Here is a 25221-nt window from a genome sequence, read left to right as displayed (position 1 = left end):
ATATTATCTCGACTTTTGTCGAGATTCGGACCCAACTCAGTTACGTCCCAGGGACTTATGGGTGTGTACCCAATTTATGGCACCCGACCACATCAAAAGTGATCAGATATTTATTTTTCCTATCCGATATATCGAATCCAATATAACCCAACTTGCGCCAACCCGTACATGTCACTAAACAAACCATAATTTTATGGCTGTTCTTAATGGGCCAGTTACTTTCATGGCCCGACAGCCCATTAACTAGAGCAATGACCCAACTCTGTGGCTTACCATCTGGGCGTCGGCTCTTTGTATTAGCACAAGTATTTAGATTTTACCTTTGCGCCAAAATGAGAAATATAACTTCAATTGAAACAGCAAATAAGGTTATAAATAATACATATGATAAGGATTATTGGTCTTGTTATTTATATAACAACAAAAAAAAAGGTCTTATGTTAGCCAGGATCATATCTAGTAGAACATCTCTAGTCTAGTCTCTAGAATATCAAAAAGCATTTTGTGTTAATCTCTTATCAAAAGAACACTTGATTAAACGGATAATGTTATGGGGGCAGAATCCATGACCAACACAAAGGCCTCTTTGCATTAGAAAAACATGTATGAAATTGAGACATTGCTCCTAATTTTCATTATTTAAGTCATTAACTTAATGACCAATTACCACCATATAGAATTTGAGCAGCTATGTCCCAACATATTTTTGTTGAGAAAACTTCCTCTCACTAAAATAGATAATAAGGTTATACAAAGGGCAGCACAGGATGATTACCTTCTCAGCAATTCGCTTGCGCACACCGCGTAACGACGCTGAACAAAAACAAAAAATAAAACAAATATATATATCTATCATTTGGTTTGTTAGTAAAATCTACATGAAAAATAGACCCTTCTTCCTGGCTTTCCTTTTCTCACCAGCCTGCAACACAAGGGGAGAAGATCTCATTTAACGGTGCTTAGTCAGGTTACAAGAATGGTTACTATGCCAAAGAAAATCAAGACGCAGAGGCTAATCTCATAGAAGTCATGTTCAAAAAATGTGGATAAATAAGAAATATTCAAAGTAGATTTTGCAAATTGAACATGATCTTGAAGCACACCATGACAACTTTAAAATACAGAAGTCAAACCAGTTCAACATGGCCATATCTGGCCGCTCACAAGGGAAAATGGCAAGGTGGATAGAAAGTAGATTAGAGTTTTTGATGATCACCGAAACAAAATATTTAACAAGAGCTTCATGTCACAATTACTTGAAAAATAATGGAGCACAAACGCTAAAGGGAGAACTGATTGATTTTAACATTTCAATTACTTGAAACAGCTAAAAAATAATGGAGCACAAACGCTAAAGGGAGAACTGATTGTGTGCCTCAGTTGTAAGGTAGACAAAAGGGAAGTAAAAGAAAAGTGTCTAATTGTAGATATGGTTACATATCAGTATTCACAAATCATGACCATACCTTCTTATGAACAACCTTAACTGAAACAAGAATATTAATTCCTTTGCGGAAGGACAGATTGTCCAGGATCCAAATATATTACAACAGAATAACGTACTAGTGAAAATGCTCGAAGACTGTTCAGCAAGGAACATTAACAACATAGTCCCCAATCACTCACAGCAACTATGATTTGCCTTATTGTAAAACAGTCATTATATGGGTTAGGATAGTGTTGGACAGCCAATTAGCACATGCTCTGTGATCAATGGTCAATAATGTATATATAAAGCTGAACGTTAGGATTGCCATCCCATTGAATGTCAAAGTTAATTTCTAATTTTTCACATACAACTATATAATTTTTATCAACTTATTTAAAATATTTGTTTTATTAAGATTATCTCAGAGAAATTAAAATTTTAAATTTTAAATTAAATTTGAATTTATAATTCTAAATTAATTCTTGAATCCAATTTTAGACCCATAAAGTTTTATCATAAATCTAAACAAGATATTAATGAAAATAGTAAAATTATTTAATCTTAATATTAATTTTATAAAACTACTTTTAAAAATTATATATTAATTTTTATATGAAAATTCATTTTAATTTATATACAAAATTTAATTAGCTAACATTTAGAATTTAAATTCCTATGATACATACATACATACATACATATATATATATATAATGTTTTTATTTAAATTTGTAGTCTTTAATAAGTTTTAATTAATTTGTGTATTCTAGCATAATATTAAATAGTTGTCCTTTCATTTCGATGTCTCCAATCCTTTCATATTTCAATTTGATATTCAGTATCATTAAAATTAATTAATGTCATTAACTACATGATTCAAGTGTCGCACACACATATTTAATTAAAAATATTAATATCTTTAATGGTAAAACTATAAAATAAACTAATTTGAACACTTATATAATCATTGAATTTTATAATTATTATAAATATTATATGGAGGACTAAAAAAGAAAATGTTTAATTAATTAATATATTTAATAAATTTGGGCTAATAAGTAGTATTTACAAAATATTGATTTTAAAATTTTATGTTCAAAAATTTTAAATTACCTTACATAGCAAGGGTCTTCTGCAACTCTGCTACGTCGTAACCAACTCAGTTATGCCCCGGGGGCGCAAGGGCATCATACTATTCTGTAAAAAGGTGGAATCTGCCACCTTAGCGGCCCCACACAGTAGGCCCCACGACCATCTGTGAGGAGGTAAATCGAGAAACTGCAGTTGGTCACGACGCAGGAGGGTATTGTCTGGTTTCGCCAGGATTCGAACCCTTGCCCTCTTCTGCAACTCTGTTGCATCGTAACCAACTCAGCTATGCCCCGGGGGCCGCAAGGGCATCATACTAAAAATGATAAATCCCAGTCAGTCTCATGGACTCAATCCCTGGGGGTGGCCGGCCCGGCCCCACGGAAGTTTCCCACCGACCACCAGGGTAAATCGGGAAGCGCATACGGCGGTCAATCCAGATGCCCAATGGGGTCCAAGGGCATCATACTAGTTTATATACAAAGTTGCCCAATGGGGTCCCAAAAAAATAATTGGGTTGTAATTGCTAAAATTTGCACTTCCTAATTATGTATAAAACAAACATATTTTAAGTATCACTATGTTTTCTCCATAACCTAATTTTAAGTATCATTAACTACATTTATATGTAATCCCTTATATAACTAAAACTATCTAGGAAAGTAATTGCGCCCACTTTCTCTTATTTATTGTATGATTTTAGGAGTTAGACCTTGCATATGATTTAATCAGTTACCATAACATATGAATTAATAATTATGTCACTAGTCTTATTTTATTCTAACAAAGAAGTTTAGTTCTTTTGAATCTGCAAATCTAACACCCATTTTGAATCCACAGATCTCCATTGTCAAAAAAGATTAGAGTGGCTGAGAGCAAAGTGGTTTTACAAAGAAATAATGAAAAATAAAAGGGTTGGATCCAAAGGAAGAGAGATGGAATGCAGATCAGGTTCCCATACAATTATTGCACTTGGGTTTTGTAAGTCCTACTTCAATTACATCTAGATTAGTTGTCTGTCTTATACTAAAATATACAAGATTTATGAGTTATATAAATAATTATCTGTAATTCACTTGATATAATTTTTTTTTCAAGTTTTATGGTCAAAAAATCATTTTGCAATGGTACAATTTGAGTGCACATACCATTAAATGAAAGAGTGTACAACTAATCTCCATGTTCCATTCAAGTTTATGAAAGTCAACTTTATGAGTACTATGTCATTGTATTCCAACTTTTATGGGCATCTTATTCAAGATATATACGTATTATGTGGTCATTCATGGTCTTTCCATAATCCAAAGGCATTTTTTATCAGTATAAAATGATATTAATGAAAGTTTGTTGTTGGAAATGCTTGGATATAGATAGAGAAACTATAAACCAATTATTCCAAGAATTTGTATACAGAAATGTATAGAGAAGCAGATCAAGTGGTTAGTTTTCTAGCTGATACAAAAATGGTGAGATTGTAAGCTTTCATTATGACAGAATATCTTCCAAAACACAAAAGGAAAACCTAGCCAAATAGCATAACTACATGCTTCTACACACTATTACAAGCATTCCTACTAAGATTGCCTCTAGAACATCAAACCAATTTCGAAAGTCAAAGTTATTCTAGTTTTCTTAATTAGGTCTTGAATAAATGAATCCAGTCTTAGAACAAAAAAAAACATTGTAAGCCCAAAAAACTAAAGACAAATCAAGTGGTCAGTTTTGACATTGATGGCATGGTCAAAAAATATTAGTGCAGAGTAGATTAGGAATATCTTTAGAGAGAATGTACCATCACTTTGAATAATCTCAATGTCAGGACAATGGTATCTCTCAACCTGAAACATTCAACATGAAGTCATTAGCGAGTGGATATCGTTATAGCTAAATTGTCCAATGCTTTAATGGCAAGTATCTTATAAAGTAATATATTGCTGAAAAACAAACATTTGTATTGATAGGGACACAATTGTAAATAATTCATTTGCTAAGTGTAAATTGTAAAATTACAATAATAAATAATAGACATAAGTAGAGGGTACTATGATGGGTAGCGAGTCCCTAATTTTCCTTATAACATAGAATCAAAACCACTATAATACCTAGTCATTGCTAATCTCCCTATGTGATCACAATCTCTAGTGATCATTTATTGTCCTCTTAGCGCCAATCAAGCCTCCACCTTGATACAAATTGGGAACTAATTTCAATTAGAATTTTGAATTTGTAATAAATTTTGGTAGTTATCCTAATTTAGGTATTGAAGTTTGATAACTTTTAATTTGTGAGTAATAATTTTAATTTGGTTAGAGTTTAATGGGTATTTTTTAATGTGGCAGGGTAAGTCTTTGATTTGGTAAGGTTTTATTGGTACTATTGTGTTTTTTTATATGTTTCTATGATATAGAGTGTATAAAAGCGGTGTCATGTCTATATAATTTTCAAGCTTTGTTTAATAAAATTTTCTCTATGATAATCTCATATATTTTCTCCTTCTCAGATAGTTACCCCTTTGCTTCACCAAATTTTTGTCACGAGCTTGATTTGAGGATTCAATATTGGTGTGGCATCAATTAATGTCAAAGTCGAAGCTAAGCTTAGTAGTCCAGAGAGATCGATCCCCGATCCCTTCAACCCTCATGGCAACTTCAACATAGAAATGTCTTGCAGCATGTTAGTATAATTGCTTTTTCTTTCTATTTGAAAATTATCTTTCAACATAGAAAATTCTCACATCATGTTGGTAATTGCTTTTTCTTTCTATTTGAAAATTATCTTTTGTTTGTTTAGTTGGTAATTTTATAATTGTCACATTTAATTAGTTTTTCTCGCAATTTCTATGTATCATATATTATTCATGAAAACACAAAAACAACATTGTCACTAAATTCTTAGTTTGCCTGCCAATCATTCTAATGTACATACCTACAAATAATGTATTATTTCATAACCCTACCACCCGAAAAACCTGACCCGACCCGACCCCAATGTGTAGGTACCATACACTACAAATAATGTAGTATTTCATAACCCTACCACCCAAAAAACGATGTAGTTATTACTAATGTAGTTACCTACTACTATTATTACATTACGATGCCACTTACCGTAATGCACTTACCAATGCAAACCAACAAAGACCCAACCCGACCCCCCAAATTGCTAATGTACATACCTACAAATAATGTATTATTTCATAACCCTACCACCCGAAAAACCCGACCCCAATGTGTAGGTACCATACACTACAAATAATGTATTATTTCATAACCCTACCACCCGAAAAACGATGTAGTTATTACTAATGTAGTTACCTACTACTATTATTACATTACCATGCCACTTAGGGGAAAATACCATGATCCTGTTTTCTATTTATTTTAGTCATTATTCATTAAAAATTATCACAACTCTCTCTCAATTGAAGTATTTGTTTGATATGCTTGAGAAAGTTGATATGCTACGAGCTAATCCAAGTCCAAACTAACACTCCCATAAATTATAATCTCATATACAGGGATGAGAATCTACAGATAATGATTGGAAAACTAAATTACCTTGCAATTACAAGGTCAAATATCTCATTTGCATTCAATGTGCTTCTTGACGTTTCATGTCACAATCATTAACCATAACCCTATGAATTTTAGTGTACCTCAAAAATTCAATGGGAAAGGATCTTTGGTTCTAGATTTAAGGTCATCTTCAGATTGTAGAATACAATAGTGGAGATTAGATCTCCCACAAATAGACAACCTACATCAAGCTATGCATTTGTTTAGGAGATAATTTGATTTTCTAAAAGAGCGCTGAATATACTGTTATGTTATCATTATGTTGAGTGCAGAGGTGGAGTATAATTGAGTGGAGAGACAAAGTATAGGGTTATAACTTTAACATGTATGCTTATTTGGGTTAAAAACAAGGATAACTGAGTTGATTGATGCCATCATATGGCAATCAAGTTGTAATGCACATAATGAAATAGTAATGCACATAATGTTTAATTCAGTATTCCATGAAAAAGAAAGTCATAAAGATTTGATTATCACTTTATCAGAGTGAAGGTGCAATCAAATAAAATTGTCAAGATATTTGTTAGCTCCAATAGTTAATTAGCAAATCTATTAACAAACTCCTTAAGGGGTCTAGAATGGAATATATTTCTGCAACAAGCTGTCTCCACGATATCATTAAACCTTAAGGAGGAGCATTAGGGGCCTCATTATTGTTAATAATCCATATTCTAAGGTGTAAACTGCAAAGTAGCATATGTAAAGGGAACTACTTGTGCAACAAGAACACTAGTTTTCCAATAATATGTATAAATAAAGAAACCTTGGAGTGGTGTATGCAAATATATATAACTTACACGCTACTCTCTTCTGTCCTTAGTAGATACTCCCCACTAGCTTCTTGAATGAGAAACTCCGTGGGATGTCCATATGGAATGGAGATCTGTAGGAGGCGCAACATTATCAATGATAGAAATCTACTTCAATGTAGTTCAAAATATATTAGTGTAACCAAGGCCATGCATGTGGTAGAAATCAAAAGGGCAAATAGGAAAAAACAGATAAAATCCAACTATTACTGAAAATGTATCTCTTGTTATGTCAAGTTATTCAAGAACATAAGATCACACATAATGTTTAGAGAGGACGGATAGGAAATTGATAGAAGAATCTACTTCAAACCAACTGCATAATTGAGTAAAGAATCATACCGTGGTATTTTTCTTAAACTTCTCTGTAACAACAACACCACGCGGTCCAATACATTTTATGCTGTAACCTTCTTTCTTTATTGCCAAAATAGCAGTTTCCCATATATCAAGATATCTAGTCTGACATTAGTGAACATGTGAAACAGGAAAAACTCTGAAGCATTACTCAGGAACACAAAATCACAGAGATAGAAAAATAAGAAAAGAAGAAAAATACCGATAATGATACATCATATGTTGCATGCCCACTAGACAAAGTTCTCTTAATTTTCTCTTGCATTTCAGGATCTGTAGACAAATAAGAAGAAAAAAAAATAATTTGTGCAGTCGGCATAAAGATCAAAGTGGATCGTTCAAGGATAATTAAAAATTGAAAGGCAGTAAGGAACTAACAAAATTGCCTTGAAGTATGATTAATTCTATCTAATAATATGCAAGTGACATTAGGGCGAGTTTACCAAATTGGAAAGTAAGAAGGGGAGGGAAGGGGGAGATAGAGAGACAAGCTCACAAAGTTTACATATGAAAGAGACCAACTCACAAAATTACATATGAAGAACCATTGCTCGTGTGCATCTTTGTGTCATTTCCCTCCCTCTCACCCTCCTATCTCTCACCAAGTAAAAAAATCCAAACAGAAGGTCCACTTAAATGGGAAAGAACCAAATTTAACAAAACCTTATACATGAATGGTTATGCACCATGTTTCTGTAATCAACTGCAGATTATTTAACAAAACCTTATACATGAATGGTTATGCACCATGTTTCTGTAATCAACTGCAGATTATTTAACAAAAGCTTATACATGACAGGTTAGCCACCATGTTTCTGTAATCAACTGAAGATGCTCAAACCAGTATTATTTGTATTCTACTGAATAAATATACTGCAGAGTTGACTCCTCACATATTGCTAATCACCTTATGCAATCTCAAAGAAGCACATCTCAAAAACACAAAAGGTGCCTTCTTCACAATGTGTAATGTTGTTGGTTATACATTCAAACATTTTGTTAGTTATACATTTGCTTGTCAAAACTTTGGAAAAATAAGTTGGTATACATAAGTATGGAAGCATTGGCTAATATGATATAAAGGGGAAAAAACCAACTAAATAGAAACTTGTTACTCACCACAAGTTATCTTTCTTTGGTCATTGGCAAAAACCTTTACAAGTTCACCCTAGAGTAAGAACAAAAAGAGATCTGTCAGATCAAATAAAATGACCAAGATTACCAAAGTACTAATATGGAATTAGCATTTGGATAATCCAGGAATAAACAACCAGTATTCATTTAGACATTTCTCTCTGATGAAAGAGATCAAAAGAATTGCTTTCTTTTCTTGCATACTAGGGTAAGTGATCAAATTACATTTTTGACATCAAAAATTGAAAGTAATGAGAAAAGTCAGAACTTTTACTATATGGATTTTATATAATATGCTAAATTGTATGATACAAGGAAAATTTTATGTTCTTAACTCATGTGATTAGGAATCATGGATAGGGTTGCAATTACACTTTGGATCGCATAATAAAGATGATGAAGCATTCTGATATTCAAATACTCTGGAAAGATTCAAACATACGCATTCAGAAGATGGTTAGTGTTTCACCTTTAGTTATTCACCCATTTCATTCAACCATGCATCATAATTTGTGTATACGTGGATGCAACATTATTGGTACATAAATACATACATTACACCAACATTTAGAGATCTGCTCCAGATTCCAAACAGACAGTTTGTTCAAACCAATTGATAGAAAAGACAAAAAAATTGCATTGTACCACATAAAACAATTCATGTATCAAACTAATTGTTGCTCAAGGTGAAAGATGTGAACTAGAAATATTTGACATTTTCCTCTAACCAACAGATACAATGAGTTTGGATTGCATTTTACCCTGCATCAAATCATTCCACGTACCAGACTAATAACCTCCCAAAGTGAAAGATATGAACCAAAACCTTTTGTTATCTTTTCCGAACCCTTATCCAAAGAACACATACTATATTTGGGCAGCAGATAGAAGAAACCAAGTCAAGCAGGCTACCATATGATGGCATGATATTGGTTAACCAATTCAAAAGTATGATCTACCTTCCAACTCAAGTAGGCCATTATATGATGGCATGATGGTTATGCCATCAGTTGCTCAAGAATATACCATTAATCAATACTAAATCCGAAATACACACATATATATTTATATTGACAGATGGCAATAGAAACAACCTTCCGCTTCCTGTCATCCAGGGGTTGAAGGGGTTGAACTTCAATAGCAAGGTATGCGTCCACATCATCAGCAGTAACTAGATAGTCCGGCTGTTTTGCTCCTACCATGAGAGAGACATTTAAAGTTAATGTGAGTTTCAAATTCCTGTAGAAAGATGAGAAGAAGCCATGTTAAGTTATGAAATACCTTCAATATACTTAACAGAACCATCTTCTAAATATCGTACCCACTGCAAAAAAGAAAAAAAATGTTGTATGACTGAATTCAGTAGTCAATAATTCAAAAAGGGGAAAAATGTTGCAATATTTTTCAGGACTGACAATTAATACATATACCTCGAAATTACAACTTGTTGTTCCATTGATCGAGTACCCACTTGCATGAAGTTCCCTTCCAGGAAAAGCATCACCAGAAATTCGAAGGCCATCAATGGCTGGCAATGGAGGATCATCATCTGCTGCATACCACAGAAATTATCAGAAAATTCATCAGTACCAAAGTAGATGCTGAAATAGAACTTTAACTCCTGAGAAGTGAAAATTTATCCTGCACCTTCAGAGAATGAGTTTCCAGAACTAGGCTCTTCAAGGACTGTAGGAAGGTAAGAGTAAGCATTTGGTTCATCCTGTCCAGTAGTTGTGTAAGGTGAGTTTCCAGGAGCCCAACGAACAGAAGGTTCCTTCCCAGGGTGAGCAACTGTCTCTGAGTCGTCAGTTTGGGAACTTCCAACAAGGTCTTTGAAAGATGGCTGACTTTTAGATTCAAGAGTATGATGTGCAGCATGTGTTTCCCCTTGATTTATTTGAGCTGAAGCATCCTGGGAGGTTCTATAATCCCTGAAAATACCCACATAACACCAGAGTAAATTTTAAAGCACTAAATCAAAAATAGTTCATGTATTTAATGCCACAGACTGAGCCTCAATTAGCACAAACGCTTGAACAAATTTTTCATATAAAAGAAGAGATATTTGTTGTATCATAACAAGATTTCACAGCAAGTAGTGCAACAATGTTGTTGCATATTATAAAATGATAAATGAGAATAAGCCACAACCAGCAAACAGATCACTACACTTCACGACACTCCAATCCAAAGTTGAGCTCTATCATCTCGATGCAAAAAATAACTGGAAAGGTGATTGTCAATCCAAATGAAACAGTTTTGGTATCATTCCAAAGTGCCAGCACATGGTGCTAGTGGAAAATTAGAGGTGGAGGGAGGAAGGAGATAAACAAGAAAAAGAAGAGAAAATAAACAAAATTGTTATGGACTTTATCCCTTTTAGAGTTATTCGTGTTGAAGAAAATACTTGTGGAGCACGTGGTCCTAGCAGAATTGTTTGCAAGCTAAAACACCCAAAAAAAACCGAATTTAGTTTTGTTTTGTTTTGAATTTTATTAGTTCAATTTAGTTTGATTTGATTTGATGAATTTGATTCTCTAATTTGGTTGGGTTAGGGATTCTTTTTTCAAACTTCAGTTTAAATTGAAAAGCCAAAATATTATTTGGAATTTTCATATTTCCGTTCATGAAAAAATTATATATAGTATTATTTCAAAATTCTAACTTAAAATAAATGATAAATTTTACTCATTTAATTTCTCCATTATCATATATGATGAATAACTTCAATTTATATCAATTATTCTTCATTACCATTGTTAGATGTTTCTAATAATAGCATATTTAATGATTTCATTGAAACTATGATGTTTATTGTGTTAATGATATATAAACCGTGTGGGGCCAGTGGGGTAGCGGATTCCATCTTTTGTTGTAGTGTTAATGATACATAAGATTTTTTTCATAAAAAAATACTATGGTAATTCAGTTTAAACCAAACCAATCTGAAGTAGCTCAATAATTTAGTTTGGTCTGTAACCTTATTTAATTTATAACGGTTTGATTTGGTATGATTTGAATTGACAAACGCCCCTAAATGCAAAGTGTGTTGTCATTGTGAAGCTATGTGTGAGCATGGTAGTCCTTGTTGAGTCACACATCGTCATCACAGACCCCTTGCCTGACAAAAGGCACTCGCAATCTAAGCAGACCTACTCCACTCCATGTAATCTTAGTGGAGAAGATGCTTTGAGTATTCTCACACATAGAAGATATTCAAGGAATGCTGGCATGTTGTGGAAGACAACCCTCATTCTGCTTGCCTCAATTTGTTCCGCAAGTCAATTAACAAGTGAAACAAAATATGTGGGGGACTGAAAAAGGGTGACAATATAAATGAAGATGCAATACTAACAAACTAAATATCTTAAGAAATGCATTCATTTCCAATTTCTACTGTTAGTTGCATAAAGGGCAGCAATTCTAGGTATGTGATAGTTTCAAATGAACAAGGGGAAGAAAATCAATATTGGTCATTTAAGTTCATCTATGTGCTGTTGCATTAATTTCACAGAACTTTGCTAGGCATAACAAGTTACTCCGAGAACTAAGATAAATTCAGACCCCACTCTAAAAGGAAACTTATATATACATATACTTGAAAGCATCGTCGAAATCAACCAAAAATTTTATAAAGAAATCAAATTGTTCGAACTTTGATTAAAGCATCTAAAAGGAATAAATTATCAAACCTGACCTCCTCATGGAAGGAGTGCCTGTTTCTGGAATGTCCTGGTCCAGATTCTTTGAAGGAACACTACTTGGACCATGTTGCTGGTTTCGGTCCCCAACTGTCTCCCAATCATGTTTTGCTTGGAAATTAGAAGAAATTGGAGACTGCACATATGGATATGTTTGCTGAGGCACAATTTCCAAGCTATTCTTGTTCTTACAAAAAGGTAGATTAAAAGTTAGAAACAATGAAGACAACACAAGGAACAAAAGAAGAAAACATTCATGACATACTGAAACAGTTGTTTGTGCCACCATATGGGAAGGTGACTGTGTCGAAAAACCTGCATTCGATGTGTCTGCATACAATGGAGTTATCTGATATTGAGATTCTTTCAGCTTTTCCTGCATGGAGCAAATTTTATGTGAGACTCTTCTGCTTTTTTTGGAAAGTAAGCTTCTTCATTACAGATCAATTTAAGAAAATTTCATAAGAGCAGTATTCCTTAAAGCTTCATTTTTAGCATTAGATTAAGGAAGGAAATGCAGACAGAAACAAAGTGATTGAAAGATTCCCCCAATTCAATTTCCTTCTGTTTCTTTTGGCAGAAAAAAAGGGAGCAGAGAAAATAACCAGAATTTTTTTTTCTCAATTTTCCTCTATATTGCTTCATACAATTTGAGCGGACACGTCATTTTAGTTAATAAAGCTCAAATGTGGCCTTAAAAAATCTAAAATTATTTTGTTCAAATCTATTTTTGATTTATGTTTATTGATGTTTTTAATGAATTAAAGGAAACCGAAAATAAGAAAATAGTTCCCAATTCTTTTCTTATGAGTTCTTTCCGTACCTTCTTTCTTTTCCTAGTTGTCTCCATTCCTCATAGGAAACAAGTCCTTAAGCTCCACCAGTCAACAATAATTGCTATGGCTGTGAAGCAAGCTTTTGCATTGGGCTAGCGAAAAAAAGTGAAAAAAAATATTCTGCTAACACATCAGTAGGTGCCTTAATCACAAGCACCCTTTTACACTAAACAATTAGCAATTTAGACTCAAATCATTACAGCATCCCGATTGTCTTGGATAATTCCCCGACATCCTCATCAATGAACTCCGAACTCTAATTGTACTCTACTTCCAACTAAAAGAACAAGGTATAAAGGCTTCCTTGGTGCATAAGACTTAGATTTATTATTTCACTCACCACTTAAGGTTGGTTGCCTACTTATGATATTGATCTGCTTCTGCTTCTGTGTCAACTCCTTATTCAATCTTGCCTCCTAGCTTTTTGATCTTCTTACGTCCATGGTTTAAAATTTTGTTCCGTATATGGTGTCGGATGAAACGGGCGAAATTTACTGTTCTGTCGCCGCCCACCACCTGCCCCAGCACTAGAACCACGGCCAGCACAGACACTACGGGCCGTTGCAAGCCCTCGGGCACATGAGGGCACCCGCGAGAGCTTCGGGGCGATGCAAAATTAACTTAGGTTAAAGTTTTAACTTATTTTAATAATTTCAATCAACTACTACCTAGATAATCTAAACAAACTTAATCAAACCCTGATAAAACTATCCTATTAATTTAACATATATATACACACACACATATATATAGATTAAGATTAAAAACATCATGATCTCGTATTTTTTTAACATATATATATGTTAAAATATATAATATTTTAGATTAAGATTTAACATATATGTATATTTATTTCAAAAATATATAATAAAATTTTTATTTATTTATTTATCATATAAAAACGTCATGATCTCATATTATTTTTTTTAAAAAAAATATTTTCTTTTTTGTATTTTATTTTTTTAATATTTAGATTAAATTTTTATTTTTAATTAATATTTTATATTTAAAAATACTGAAACCATATCGGCATGGTATGATGTAGTACTGAAACCGAATCGTTCCAATCCAGGACCGAAACCTCGATACGTGTCAAGATTTTAAACCATGCTTTTGTCTAACAAACTTATTTGACTTGAATGTGAATCTCCAAATGTACACATTCATCAGTATCATGGCTATAATCCTGGCAATATCTGCAATATTATATTTATTGCAAAAATATATAATAAAATTTTTATCTATTTATTTATCATATAAAAATGTCATAATCTCATATTATTTTTTTAAAAAATTATTCTTTTTTGTATTTTATTTTTTTAATATTTAGATTAAATTTTTATTTTTAATTAATATATTTTATATTTAAAAAATACTGAAACCATATCGCATGGTATGATGCAGTACCGAAATTGAATTGTTCCGATCCGGAACCGAAACCTCAGTACAGGTCAAGATTTTAAACCATGTTTTTGTCTAACAAACTTATTTGACTTCAATTTGAATTTCCAAATGTACATATTCATCAGTATCGTGGCTATAATCCTAGCAATATCTACAATATTATATTTATTGCTATGATAAGATGTAAACAAGTGCGAATACGGTTCAAATAGAGATAGATTTTTGTCCTCTATTTCCAAGAGAACCTCACACTATGCACCATTCATACTTATTCCTTCTAATCTCCTAATTACAAGAGATCGCCTACCAAGGTCCCTTAGGTCTTTGTCTTCCACCTGGAATCTTCTCACCTCTTCCACCATTTATGAGCTTCAACTTCACAACCATTGCCTATACAACATCATCTATCATTGTATACTTGATTGCTCTTTCCAACATCTCAGCCAAATCCTTTAGAGAACTTTCATGTACTGAATTAGAGAACCTTAAAGGCCTTAAAGCAATTTAAAACTAGTCATTAGAACAACAACCGTTCACTTGCTTGGCTATCTCTATTAAGCTCTTTCATATCTTTACGAGCAGTTCGTCCACTCTCTGCCTTGAAGTCATCAAGCTATCTGTGCTTCAGGCAAGGTAGATGCTTACTTATAAAGTGAGCTTCAAAATCCCACATTAGCGCCTTGAAACTTATTATTCCTCCAAGGAATAACTTGGAGAACCACCAATGAGATAACCTCTCAATGTATGTAGAAAATTGACACCACAACTCATCAGACACCTCGTACCAAGACGCCAAGAGATAAAAGTGTGAGAATGCTTTGAAGGATTTGTACTTCCATATACGTGTCTATATGCATCATCTGAAAATTCCTAGGTATCTTGTTCTATTGCACCTTGAAGATGAAGGGTGTCCAGATCATAAGCCCTCTTCCTCCCAACTTTAGACACTCCCATCTTGATTCTAATCCACTACTTAGCCTCTACACATCTACCTTTGGTACATATTTCTCTCTCTTAGCTTCTCCAACTTTCTCCTCGTCAAAATTGTAATTTCCTGTGCCCTCTGTTACTCTAACCTTGACTTTGATGGCTTCACCTTTTCTTTTTCCAATTCAAGTACGATTTCACTAACATTTGGTCATCATCCTCACCTGTGAGTTCATTGCCTCCCAAGCTTCCATGTCTACCAGTATTGAATCCCCTGAGGCTTCTAGAAGTCAGGACCCATTGTTGAAATTTTTCCCCATTTCAAAGGGACACACTGCAGGCTACTCATCTATTTACTGGGTTACCTCCTACACCCACCTTACCAATGAGTTTGGCAAACCTTAAGTGCACTCTTCTCCTCCCTTCTTGCGTCCGCACCTTCACAAAGACCTTCCTATAAGCAATGTCAAAACTATTATGGTAAAGTTATAACATACTCAAGAAGTGTGCTAGCAATGATAATGTAGCTCTAACCTCAATTTGGAGCATGGCTAGAGGAATTCGTGCTGAGAGGAGTTTCTTCAAAATTTGTAGTTAGGTTGAGTTCACCTGAATAGGGTTCAGGCATACCAAAGAAGATAAAGTGGGAATGTAATGGGTTCAGTTCGTGCAAACCAAAAATGGTTCAATTGAAGTGTAGGTTGAGCTAGGTGCTTGAGTATGACTAATGGGTTTTCGTACGGCGACCAGTTGTGGTGGAGCTCTGAGTTTTTGGAAATTTTGAAGATTAATAGGTTGAAGCAGGGAAAAGGTTGGAGGAATGGCTAAAGTGGGATCAGTGGATGTCCAGGATGGAGAAAACTTTGGTTGTCTGGCACAGTGCCTGAACACCCAATTGGCTAGAAACCTCCTCACTTTAGGATATGAGCCTCTTCAATGATGCCTTGTCACCTGACGCCCATCAAAGAATAAAGTTGTTCCTAGTTGTAGCATTTTCCTATTCTTGAGTACACATTAAGCTCAAATTAACCATCTTTATTCTCCCAAATCACACACTATTCACATTGTATTTGTATTTTTCAATTTTTATTTTTTTCATATTTTTTAATTTTAATTTTAGAGGTTGAATTTTTTATTTTTTAAACATCTATTTATTTTTTCCTATTAAATTTTTCCTTCTTAATTTTTTTCTCTTTTAACCATTAATTTTTTTCTTCTTTATTAATTTTTTTCCTCTTTCATTTATTTTTTTTCTCCATCGAAATAAACAAAGAAAAAATTTCTTTTATTTGTTTTTTTTTAAATAGAGGAAAAACAAAACTTCTTAACCTCTTTAAACATGATTATCCTTTTCTCTTCTTAGATAAAAAAATAAATATAATATAATATAATTTCTAACTTAAATACATTACTATTAATAAATTAAATTATTTTATATATAAATTAGATTTGATTTTAAAATGATCAATTAAATATAGCTTAAACCTTCTTAATGGACTTCAATTAACCTAAATTGACTTTTATTGAATCAAACATTTCACGCGATAATATTAAAACTTGAACTAACATTTAGTATCTCAAAAATAACTTAATAATAAGCCTTTATAATAATCAAATATTAATAAAAATATTTTTAATTAATATATTTTATATTTTAAAAAGTACTGAAATTGTATCGACACTGTACGATATGGTACCAAAATCGTATCATGTTCTGATCATATACCAAAACTTCAGTACGGCTTGAAATTTTAAACTTTGGATAAGCCAAAGTCTAGTTTAAAGAGAAAGGCACGATATAAATGAAAAAAGGATACCTCAGCAATGATAAATCTCTCCTGCATGTGGGTAAACAAAACCTACAAAAGCAAAGTGACAAAGTGATATGGATTACCAAAATTCAGAATGAAATTGTCTATTCAATCCATTGAAAAAGGACATGATAGTGTGGATTTCCATTTTCAAAAATATCTCCATGTGTAAGAGGACAGTAAAAAAGAATGCGCCAAATGGCACGTAAGTTTATATTCTCTACAATCATAATGGTATGAGTAATGAGGAATGATGGTTCATTCTAAAGCTGCCTGCCATTTATTTGAAGTCTGAAGATACTAACCTTAAGATTACTGACAATTGACTGAGCATCAACCACAGAAGGTTGAAGATCATGTTCTGAGAGAATGGGCACCAAAGAAGATACAAAAGTCGATCTCTCTGCATGAGCAGCCTACACAGAGAACACAAAATGCCAAAAATCCATAATAATGTTAGTAAATTACTATAAAATATTAGCCCTACAGAATGGCAACAACAAAAAGAAAAGGCAAACCATTATAAAGAGTTAAAAACATACAATTTTACGCAAAGTAGCATGACTGTATACATTGACTAGTAACCCAACAAGCAATCCAACCACTTTAAAGAGTTAAAACATTCAATTATTACGCAAAGGTAGCACGACTGTATACATTGACTAGTAACCCAATAAGCAATCCAACCATTTTAAGAAGTTAAAACATACAATTATTATGCAAAGGTAGCATGACTGTATACATTGACTAATAACCCAACAAGCAATCTTATCTACATTGGTCCAATGGACCAAGCGACCAAATACCAATCCCAATAGAACAGGTTGCTTGCTACATAATAATCTAGATACCAATCCCAATAGACATTAATTCAGACCTAGTACACTTGGTCACATCCCAAATCCAATCAAGCCAAGCAGACTAATCCGGCTCAATATATGATAATCAGCCAAGACAATGGTGGGACAATATCAAACTTCATCTTATTTCTTCAGCAATTAGCCAAAAAGTGTAATTAATATTAGCCACTCAAACTTATGATTATGCATCCAATATTTCACGTCATAAATTAGGGAGGTAAACAAAGAATATTACTTGCAAGGCATATGTTAGACGAATATTCTCCTCGATAATATCTTGTCTATATGAAATAGCTTTTGATGCAGCATCAACCAAGTCTTGTTGTTGCTGATCAAATGCCTGCAACATCAAATTTTTTTAGATGGTTTTCTATTAGCAATCATAAATTACAGGAGGCAAACTATAAAAAGGTAAGGAAACTAATAAGGATGCTCACCATGCGCATATAAGCAATTCTTTTTTCTAGAACATATTTCTCATTGCGTATTTGTGCTTCCTATATACAATGTTGTAATTATTGCTTGGTTCAAATGATCCACAAAAGGAAGAATGTAGACACCATGGAAGCTCTCCTCACCTTTATTGAATAATCAGCAAGATGCTTCCTTAACTGTGCAATCTCTTCTTCGTGCTCTCTAACCTTAACAACAAGTTCCTTGGTATGTAGAATTTACTACTTAGAAACAACTGGAAATATTAAATTGCAGAAAGCTCAACAATTTTAAGCAACTGAAACTACCTGCTTCCAAAGAGTGCTAGAGTTGAGATTAGACACTGGCACCAAACAATTTCCTGATGAAATGAACCTCTGATCTTGGTCTCCTGCTTCCTTTTGATGCCTATCAAGAGTAACAAAAGAAATCTTCCAGATTAGGTTAGTGCAACACCATAAATTTCCACGTTCTACATTAATTTACCTGCTTGGAGACAAGGATCTAGATGATGGTGTAGGGTATTGAGAGGGACCGGCACTGTCTAAAGCAGAATGTACTCCAGGAAATTTTCTAAGGTCACCATTAACCTTGTTGCTCCAATATGTGTGTTGATTAGCAGTGACAGATTCCAAATGAGTTTCCTCTCTTCCAGCCACTCCATGCTGATGAAGCACAACCATAGCTTGAGGATTTAAAGGAAAATTATTTTCTACCCATCTTCTCTCTGCTTCATGTCCAGCCGGAGAATTGGAATTACTGATTTTATAGGCATCCACCTCATCATTTGAAGGTATCTCAGGCCTTAATGATTTAATATCTAACCTCTGATAAAAAAAAAAAAAGAAAAAAAATCAAAGACGTGCAAACTACTCAAATCAGAACAAAAAAAGGTATGAACTATTGAAGTAAATTAACAGATATTTAAGATTGAACTTCATAACACTGAGGCTATTACTTAGCTATTCAGCTAGCCTTTTAAAGAAGTTTTGTTTTAATCATTGAGGAAATTCTGTTTGCATCTTGAACATTGTATTTTAGCACTGATTAAAAAGGAAAGAAAACAAATGAACAAAATAATTTTCTGACATCTTCCATTATGAATGGGCCCAAAGATGTTTTGGAATTTATTAATTTCATTGCTAACACAACTATTTCCTTGATAATAGAAGTTTGTTTCCTACCTACATTTGACACAATCAAATAATAACCAAAATAGCACACAAATGTGCCAAAAATTTTAAGATGACATTAAATGTAGGGACAAAAGTCATTCGTTGATATATCAACCAACACAATCTAGCCATATGAAAATAAATCAGCTAAGATTTTGTTCTCTGATGGAGGCCAGCTTCTGAACTCCCATGTTCAGTTGCCAAAGAACATCTACTTTCTTTTACAGATGACCGATAACCTACAACAACCTAATTATGCAACCTGTTTCTGCCCAAGCACAACAAAGTTTCACAACTAAATGCTGGCAAGATAAAGAAAAAAAATTTCAATACTAAGAGATAATATTTTTCATTTATAATAGAAAGGGTTTCATTAAACATTCATTAGCTGCATTATCAGGCAATTGAAAATAACATCAAAAACACTTAACCAACTTACTAAGCACCCAAAAGGTGGTTCTGTAAACTTCTAGCTCATATTAGAATTGACAATTAACAGTTCAAATAGTATTTAGAAAGATGAGATGGTTCCAATCTCACAAAGTCTGCCATGCTGTCTACCCAGTCTCACTGAGTCCAGGATTTTATCAGGCATAAACATAGAGAACTAAAATTGATTGCAGACTGATGCTTGATTTCATACTAAAAATATTGAGGCAAGTAACTGACCCAAAATACTACATAACAGGAAACAATTTAGAACAATGACCCTGGATAGCATGTTGGTCTCAAGTGCTTACATATTTTTCTAATGCTTGTGCTTTTTGCAAGAGTTCATTCTTTAATAAGGTGTTCTCTTCCAACTGCAAGACAACAGTACTATTAGAAAATTGAGTTTTCTATGTTTTATTGCTAACATCACTTTCATTATCAATAGATAACAAGCCATTTTAGTAAATAACAAAGAAGAAAATTACTGAAAAGTGCAGAGAGAATAACTGAAGAGACTAGTTCAAAAAATATAGAACAGTCTAGTTTTAAAAAAAACAGAGAACAGTCTACTTTAAAAAAACATAGAACAGACTAGTTCAAAAAAGCATAATAATGAATTAATGTTGCAAAAAAAATGGTAGCTAACCACAAAATAAGGTTCTGAACGTTGGACTGATCTCCACTAACACACAGGCCAATCAAAAGTAGGAAGACCCTAATCATAAAGTAGAAGACCCCACCAAATGCAAATGTTTTTAGCATATAAACAGGTTTATAACAGTATTCCCTAAGAATTTTTGTCCAGTCAATTGCATTTCCATAAAACAAGATACCTGATACCAGCCATGTGATACTTGGAACAGAGATCTAGTGGCAATTTATGAATGTGGATTTACACATTTATTTTACAAAATCTATCTTGAATATCAAATATGATACTAACTTCAATGTTATCTATATTATCTCACCCATGGGTATAAGTAGGTCTCTAGAAGTTTACAAATTCTCAATTCTCAGACTTCATTCTTATTTATACATTAACTTAATTGAGTAATTACTAAAATCCGGATCCAGCAATCCTGAGATTAAGACTAGAATAAATCATAGCTTATGTAGTTCAATATAACACAACATATTCAGACAGCCAAACCTCGCTGAGAGTTGAAAAGATCCAGACAGCTGAAAGGTATTATCTTATATGAAGCACTACTTACTCTTTGCTAGCAATGGATAACCTTATAGATAACAAGTCAAATAATAATTAATATGATGAAATAGGCAAGAAGATTCCAGAGCTTTTATTAAAGATTTATTCTTAATATTTGTCTCATACCCAATGCAATCTCAGGGCAAAGCATCAGCAGCAGGAACCAAAATGCAAATTGCTTAAAAGGAGAAAGCCCCCAGGGGTTCTTGTAGAATTTTGTCCTTTTTCTCAAAAAACACAAGAAAATTATATTTTTTATTTTTTATCCATGATATTATTTGTATTGCTCGGGAGTTGATACAAACAATGAAACATTCATAAGGAAGATTTCCACTTGTTCTAGTAAAGTTGATCTTAGCACTTCATATTTCATGGAAAGATATTTAGGTGCTTGTACAGCATATGAAATTGGATCTCAGCTTTTCTAACTTCTGCTAAGTTTTCTTGTAAAATGAATGGTGTTCCCTATGAACCTTTTAATATCTCTAGGGCTGTTAGACAAGGAAGACTCATTTCCAGTTGCTTACTTATTATAACTTGACAATACTTATCTTGTTTGCTGGATCACTATACTCACACAATATGAAGCTCTCTCTCCTTTCTGATAAAGAGAGGCTCTAGTAAGCTTATTCGTTGACATAATCAAGCAAATATTTGGGAAAACCTTGGGTGGGCAATATTCCTTTGAAATTGGCTTACCTTTCATTCAGTAAACAAATATTGGAAATGGGTGGACCAATTGGGCGCTACTAGAACATGGATTCATGGTTTGTTGAATTCTCTATTCCACAAATACTTGTTGGCAAAAAATTCATGCTTATTCACTTCCCATAGAATGATATCCTCAGACCTCATGAACATTTTTCAGCTATATAGGTTTTTAAACATAAGCCTTCCTTTGTAGCCAAAGATGGAGGTTGGAAAGCAGTTTGGCGCCCTATGATTTCCAATAATGAACTATTTATCAAATTCTATCCACGGCTATAATTTGAAAAATCTTATTCAAATTCTAGCCACCGTTACAACAACAACAACCAAGCCTTATCCCACTAGGTGGGGTTCACTATATGGATCCTTCTATGTCATTGAGCTCTATCCTCTAATATATCATCATTTATATTTAAATAAATTTTATCTTATTTTATTATTGTTAATCAAGTCTTTTTTGATTTTCCTCTTTCTCGTTTGTATGCACATTTGTCATAATTTCACATCGCTTAATTGGAGCATTTATTGGTCATCTAAGTATATGTTTATACCATCTTAAACGTGTCTCCTGGAGTTTTTCCTCAACAGATGCAGCCTCGACTTTCTCTCTAATATTTTCATTTCTTATTTATCTATCCTTGTGCGTCCACACATCCACCTTAACATCTTCATCTCGGCAACTCTCATCTTTTGCTCATGTGCTCGAATCATATCCCACATTCAACTTCATATAATATAGCAAGTCTAACCGTCGTTTTGTGAAACTTTCCTTTAAGTCTTAGAAGTACTTTACAATCACAAGGAACACTTGACGCTCTCCTCCATTTCAATCATCTCACTTGTATTTTATATAAGACATCTCTCTTGTTCCCTCCGTCCTTTTATAAAAATGATCATAAATACTTAAAACTCTATATAAGACAACTCATTATCTCCTATCATAACAATTGCCTCATTACATCTAATATTACTAAACTTAAATTCTGTATATTATATCTTTACTCTACTAAGTCTAAAACCTTTCACTTCTAGCGTTTCCCACCACAATTCTAGTTTAGTATTTACTCCTTCACGTGTCTCATCTACAAAATAAAATCATCTGCAAACAACATGCATTGCGGTACCGTATCTTGGATGTGTCCAATGAATTCGTCTATAACTAGTGCAAAAAGATAGAGACGTATAGTTAATCCTTGATGTAACCCTATCTTTATGGGAAACGCTTCGGTTAATCCGTCTGAAGTCTTCACTATCATTATATCCGCATATATATCCTTAATTATGCGGGAGAATAAAACAAATATGTATTTGACAGGAATTGGATTTTATCAAATATTTCATGGTTCCAGACACATGCTTTTGCAATAGAGTACTTCTTTAATTCACTGATTGCATTGGGATTAACAATAACTTTTCTAGCTTGCGTCAATGTCCCGTGTATGTTTCTAATGTTATATGGAGAACAATTCATAAGCAGAAATTGAAACATATGGATCCAAAGTAGTGGTTTTAGCATCACCAAAGCTTCCAAATAATTGCATAAATAGTGTTAGGTTGTTGTACAAAAACTGAGTAGAGCTCTTAAAGAGGAAAGTTGGATCTATTTCACTATGATCTTAGATTGTTTTCAACTCAACAATATTTTTAATAGAAAGGAGAACTGATGTCTTATATCTCATCTTATAGATGGTTGCTTATATTGTACCCCTATACCACTAGTCACGGATGAAAGCATATGGTGAGACCCCTTAACAACATTTGCTCATGCATTAGCTAACCATGCTAAGATGGAGACTCTTGTCATTTTTGGTGTTTTGAGAACATAGTGATTTCACACGTGAGAATTTAGTTTAATGTGAATTCCCTCTTTAGAAAGAAAAAAAAACATAGCATGAAAGTCAGTTGACCTGCACTTCACCAACCATCAACTGTTAGTGAGATTAACGAGACAAAAAGCGCTAGTCAGCACTCATAGAGCAGTTGTAATAAATTCATTCGTTGTTGGTCCAAGAAATTCTGCCAATTCATGATTCATTCTATAACAAACTAAGACTACCTTCGTGTAATTCTTCCAGAATGCACATCCCACTTGCTCTGACGATAAGCCATTGATACACCACGAATCGATGAATTGGGTTCATTTCTCAAACCAACCGCATATAGAAACTAAGATAATAGGCAAACTTCACAATATGGAATCGAATTGAAGATTCACAAGGCAAAATATCCACAGTACGAGCCTGCGAACTAAATCTAAATCACAAGCCAGGATTCCAGTGAAATCAAATAGCGAGAAGCCCACCTGTTGCCTGATGGTGCTCTCAGCATCCTCCAACGCCTTGATGATTTGGTGAACGCCCTCATTTCGGCCATCGCCTAAGACCAACCCAGAAAACCTATCCGCCAGGTTCCCGACCCCGCCGCCGCCCTCCAACAGAGGGATCCACGGCGGCGGCGGCGGTTCACCTCTTTCGCCGTAGATATCCCTCCTCGGGTTCGAATCGTGGGCTCCCATGCGCTGGACATCCCAGAACGCCCCTCCCCGCTCGGGGCCAGTATCAGAGTAGCCCAAGGACCTCAAATCGGGCATCAAAAAATATCAAATCGCGAAGAAGAGCGCAGCCAGTGGTGGATCGAGAGGTGGCGCAAGGGATCTGGATGGAGAGCGAAGAGAGGCAGAGGGTGGAGAGGGATCGACGCACGAGGCTTGCTCTTCTTGCTGCTCGCGACCGAGTGAAGCGAGAGAGAGAGAGGCAACGGGACAAAGGGACACAGAAGAGGAGATCAAATTTAAGATGTGTTATTAATAAAGGCTAAACAAGTTTGGGAGACGATATATTTACCACATTGCCATTGTAAATTCAAAAAATTAATTTATTGTGCATTTTTAATAATAACTGATTTTCCATTCAAACCGAAGTGGATCGGTTAAATTGGCCGGTTCGATCCGGTTTTAACAATGCTATAATTTCCCTAATTAGCTCGTGCTCATTTGTCCAGACGAGTTGATGACAGCTATAAAGTAAAGTATATACTACAATTAAGAAAAATATTTAATTAAAATTAAATCAAATTAAATTAATTAAAACTAAATTAAACTGAATTTTTTTAAATTAATCAAATGGATCAAATTTTTAAATACAAATTAAATTAATTAAATTAATAAAATATCAATTAATTCGATTTTCAATTAAAATAATTAAAATTTTTAAATATTATAAAAATTTATCAATTAATTAAGAATTTATAAATTTATTAACTTCAAATTTTATAAATTATTTTTTATTTTAATTAATTTAATTTAGTTGATTTATTTAATTTAATCAAATAAAAAA

General features: G+C 33.6%; 1 protein-coding gene across 2 annotated transcripts; it reads right to left on the bottom strand.

The window, feature by feature from the left end:
* Positions 1-631: 631 nt before the first annotated feature.
* Positions 632-24648, bottom strand: LOC141836348 (uncharacterized). 2 transcript variants are annotated; one of them, XM_074723815.1, is made up of 21 exons: positions 24189-24648; positions 20280-20342; positions 18851-19191; positions 18673-18772; positions 18511-18588; positions 18370-18429; positions 18168-18272; positions 17378-17488; positions 17079-17120; positions 12360-12470; positions 12091-12281; positions 10041-10324; positions 9824-9945; positions 9675-9717; positions 9488-9588; positions 8379-8427; positions 7462-7532; positions 7245-7364; positions 6891-6976; positions 4311-4356; positions 632-922 (listed from the first exon to the last, which is right to left on the bottom strand). In XM_074723815.1, the coding sequence occupies exons 1-21, from the start codon at positions 24474-24476 to the stop codon at positions 875-877; spliced, it is 2460 nt and encodes an 819-aa protein (XP_074579916.1). In that variant the 5' UTR covers positions 24477-24648; the 3' UTR covers positions 632-874. The 2 variants fall into 2 exon arrangements, with proteins under 2 accessions (XP_074579916.1, XP_074579917.1); XM_074723816.1 differs by having other exon boundaries at positions 9824-9942.
* Positions 24649-25221: the final 573 nt, after the last annotated feature.

This window comes from Curcuma longa, chromosome 10 (genome assembly GCF_044706935.1).
Source record: "Curcuma longa cultivar G26 ecotype Majalengka, Jawa Barat chromosome 10, ITB_CL_G26_1.1, whole genome shotgun sequence".
Classification (NCBI taxonomy): domain Eukaryota; kingdom Viridiplantae; phylum Streptophyta; class Magnoliopsida; order Zingiberales; family Zingiberaceae; genus Curcuma; species Curcuma longa.
Note: the sequence above shows the minus strand (reverse complement) of the source record. Positions and strands in the feature narration are given on the sequence as shown.

Coding starts and splice junctions, on each gene's coding strand:
- LOC141836348 (XM_074723815.1), bottom strand. CDS start 24,476: ATGCCCGATTTGAGGTCCTTGGGCTACTCTGATACTGGCCCCGAGCGG. Junction 18,773..18,850: donor AGATCCTTGTCTCCAAGCAG/GTAAATTAATGT, acceptor TACTCTTGATAG/GCATCAAAAGGAAGCAGGAG. Junction 4,357..6,890: donor AGGACAGAAGAGAGTAGCGT/GTAAGTTATATA, acceptor TGAATGTTTCAG/GTTGAGAGATACCATTGTCC.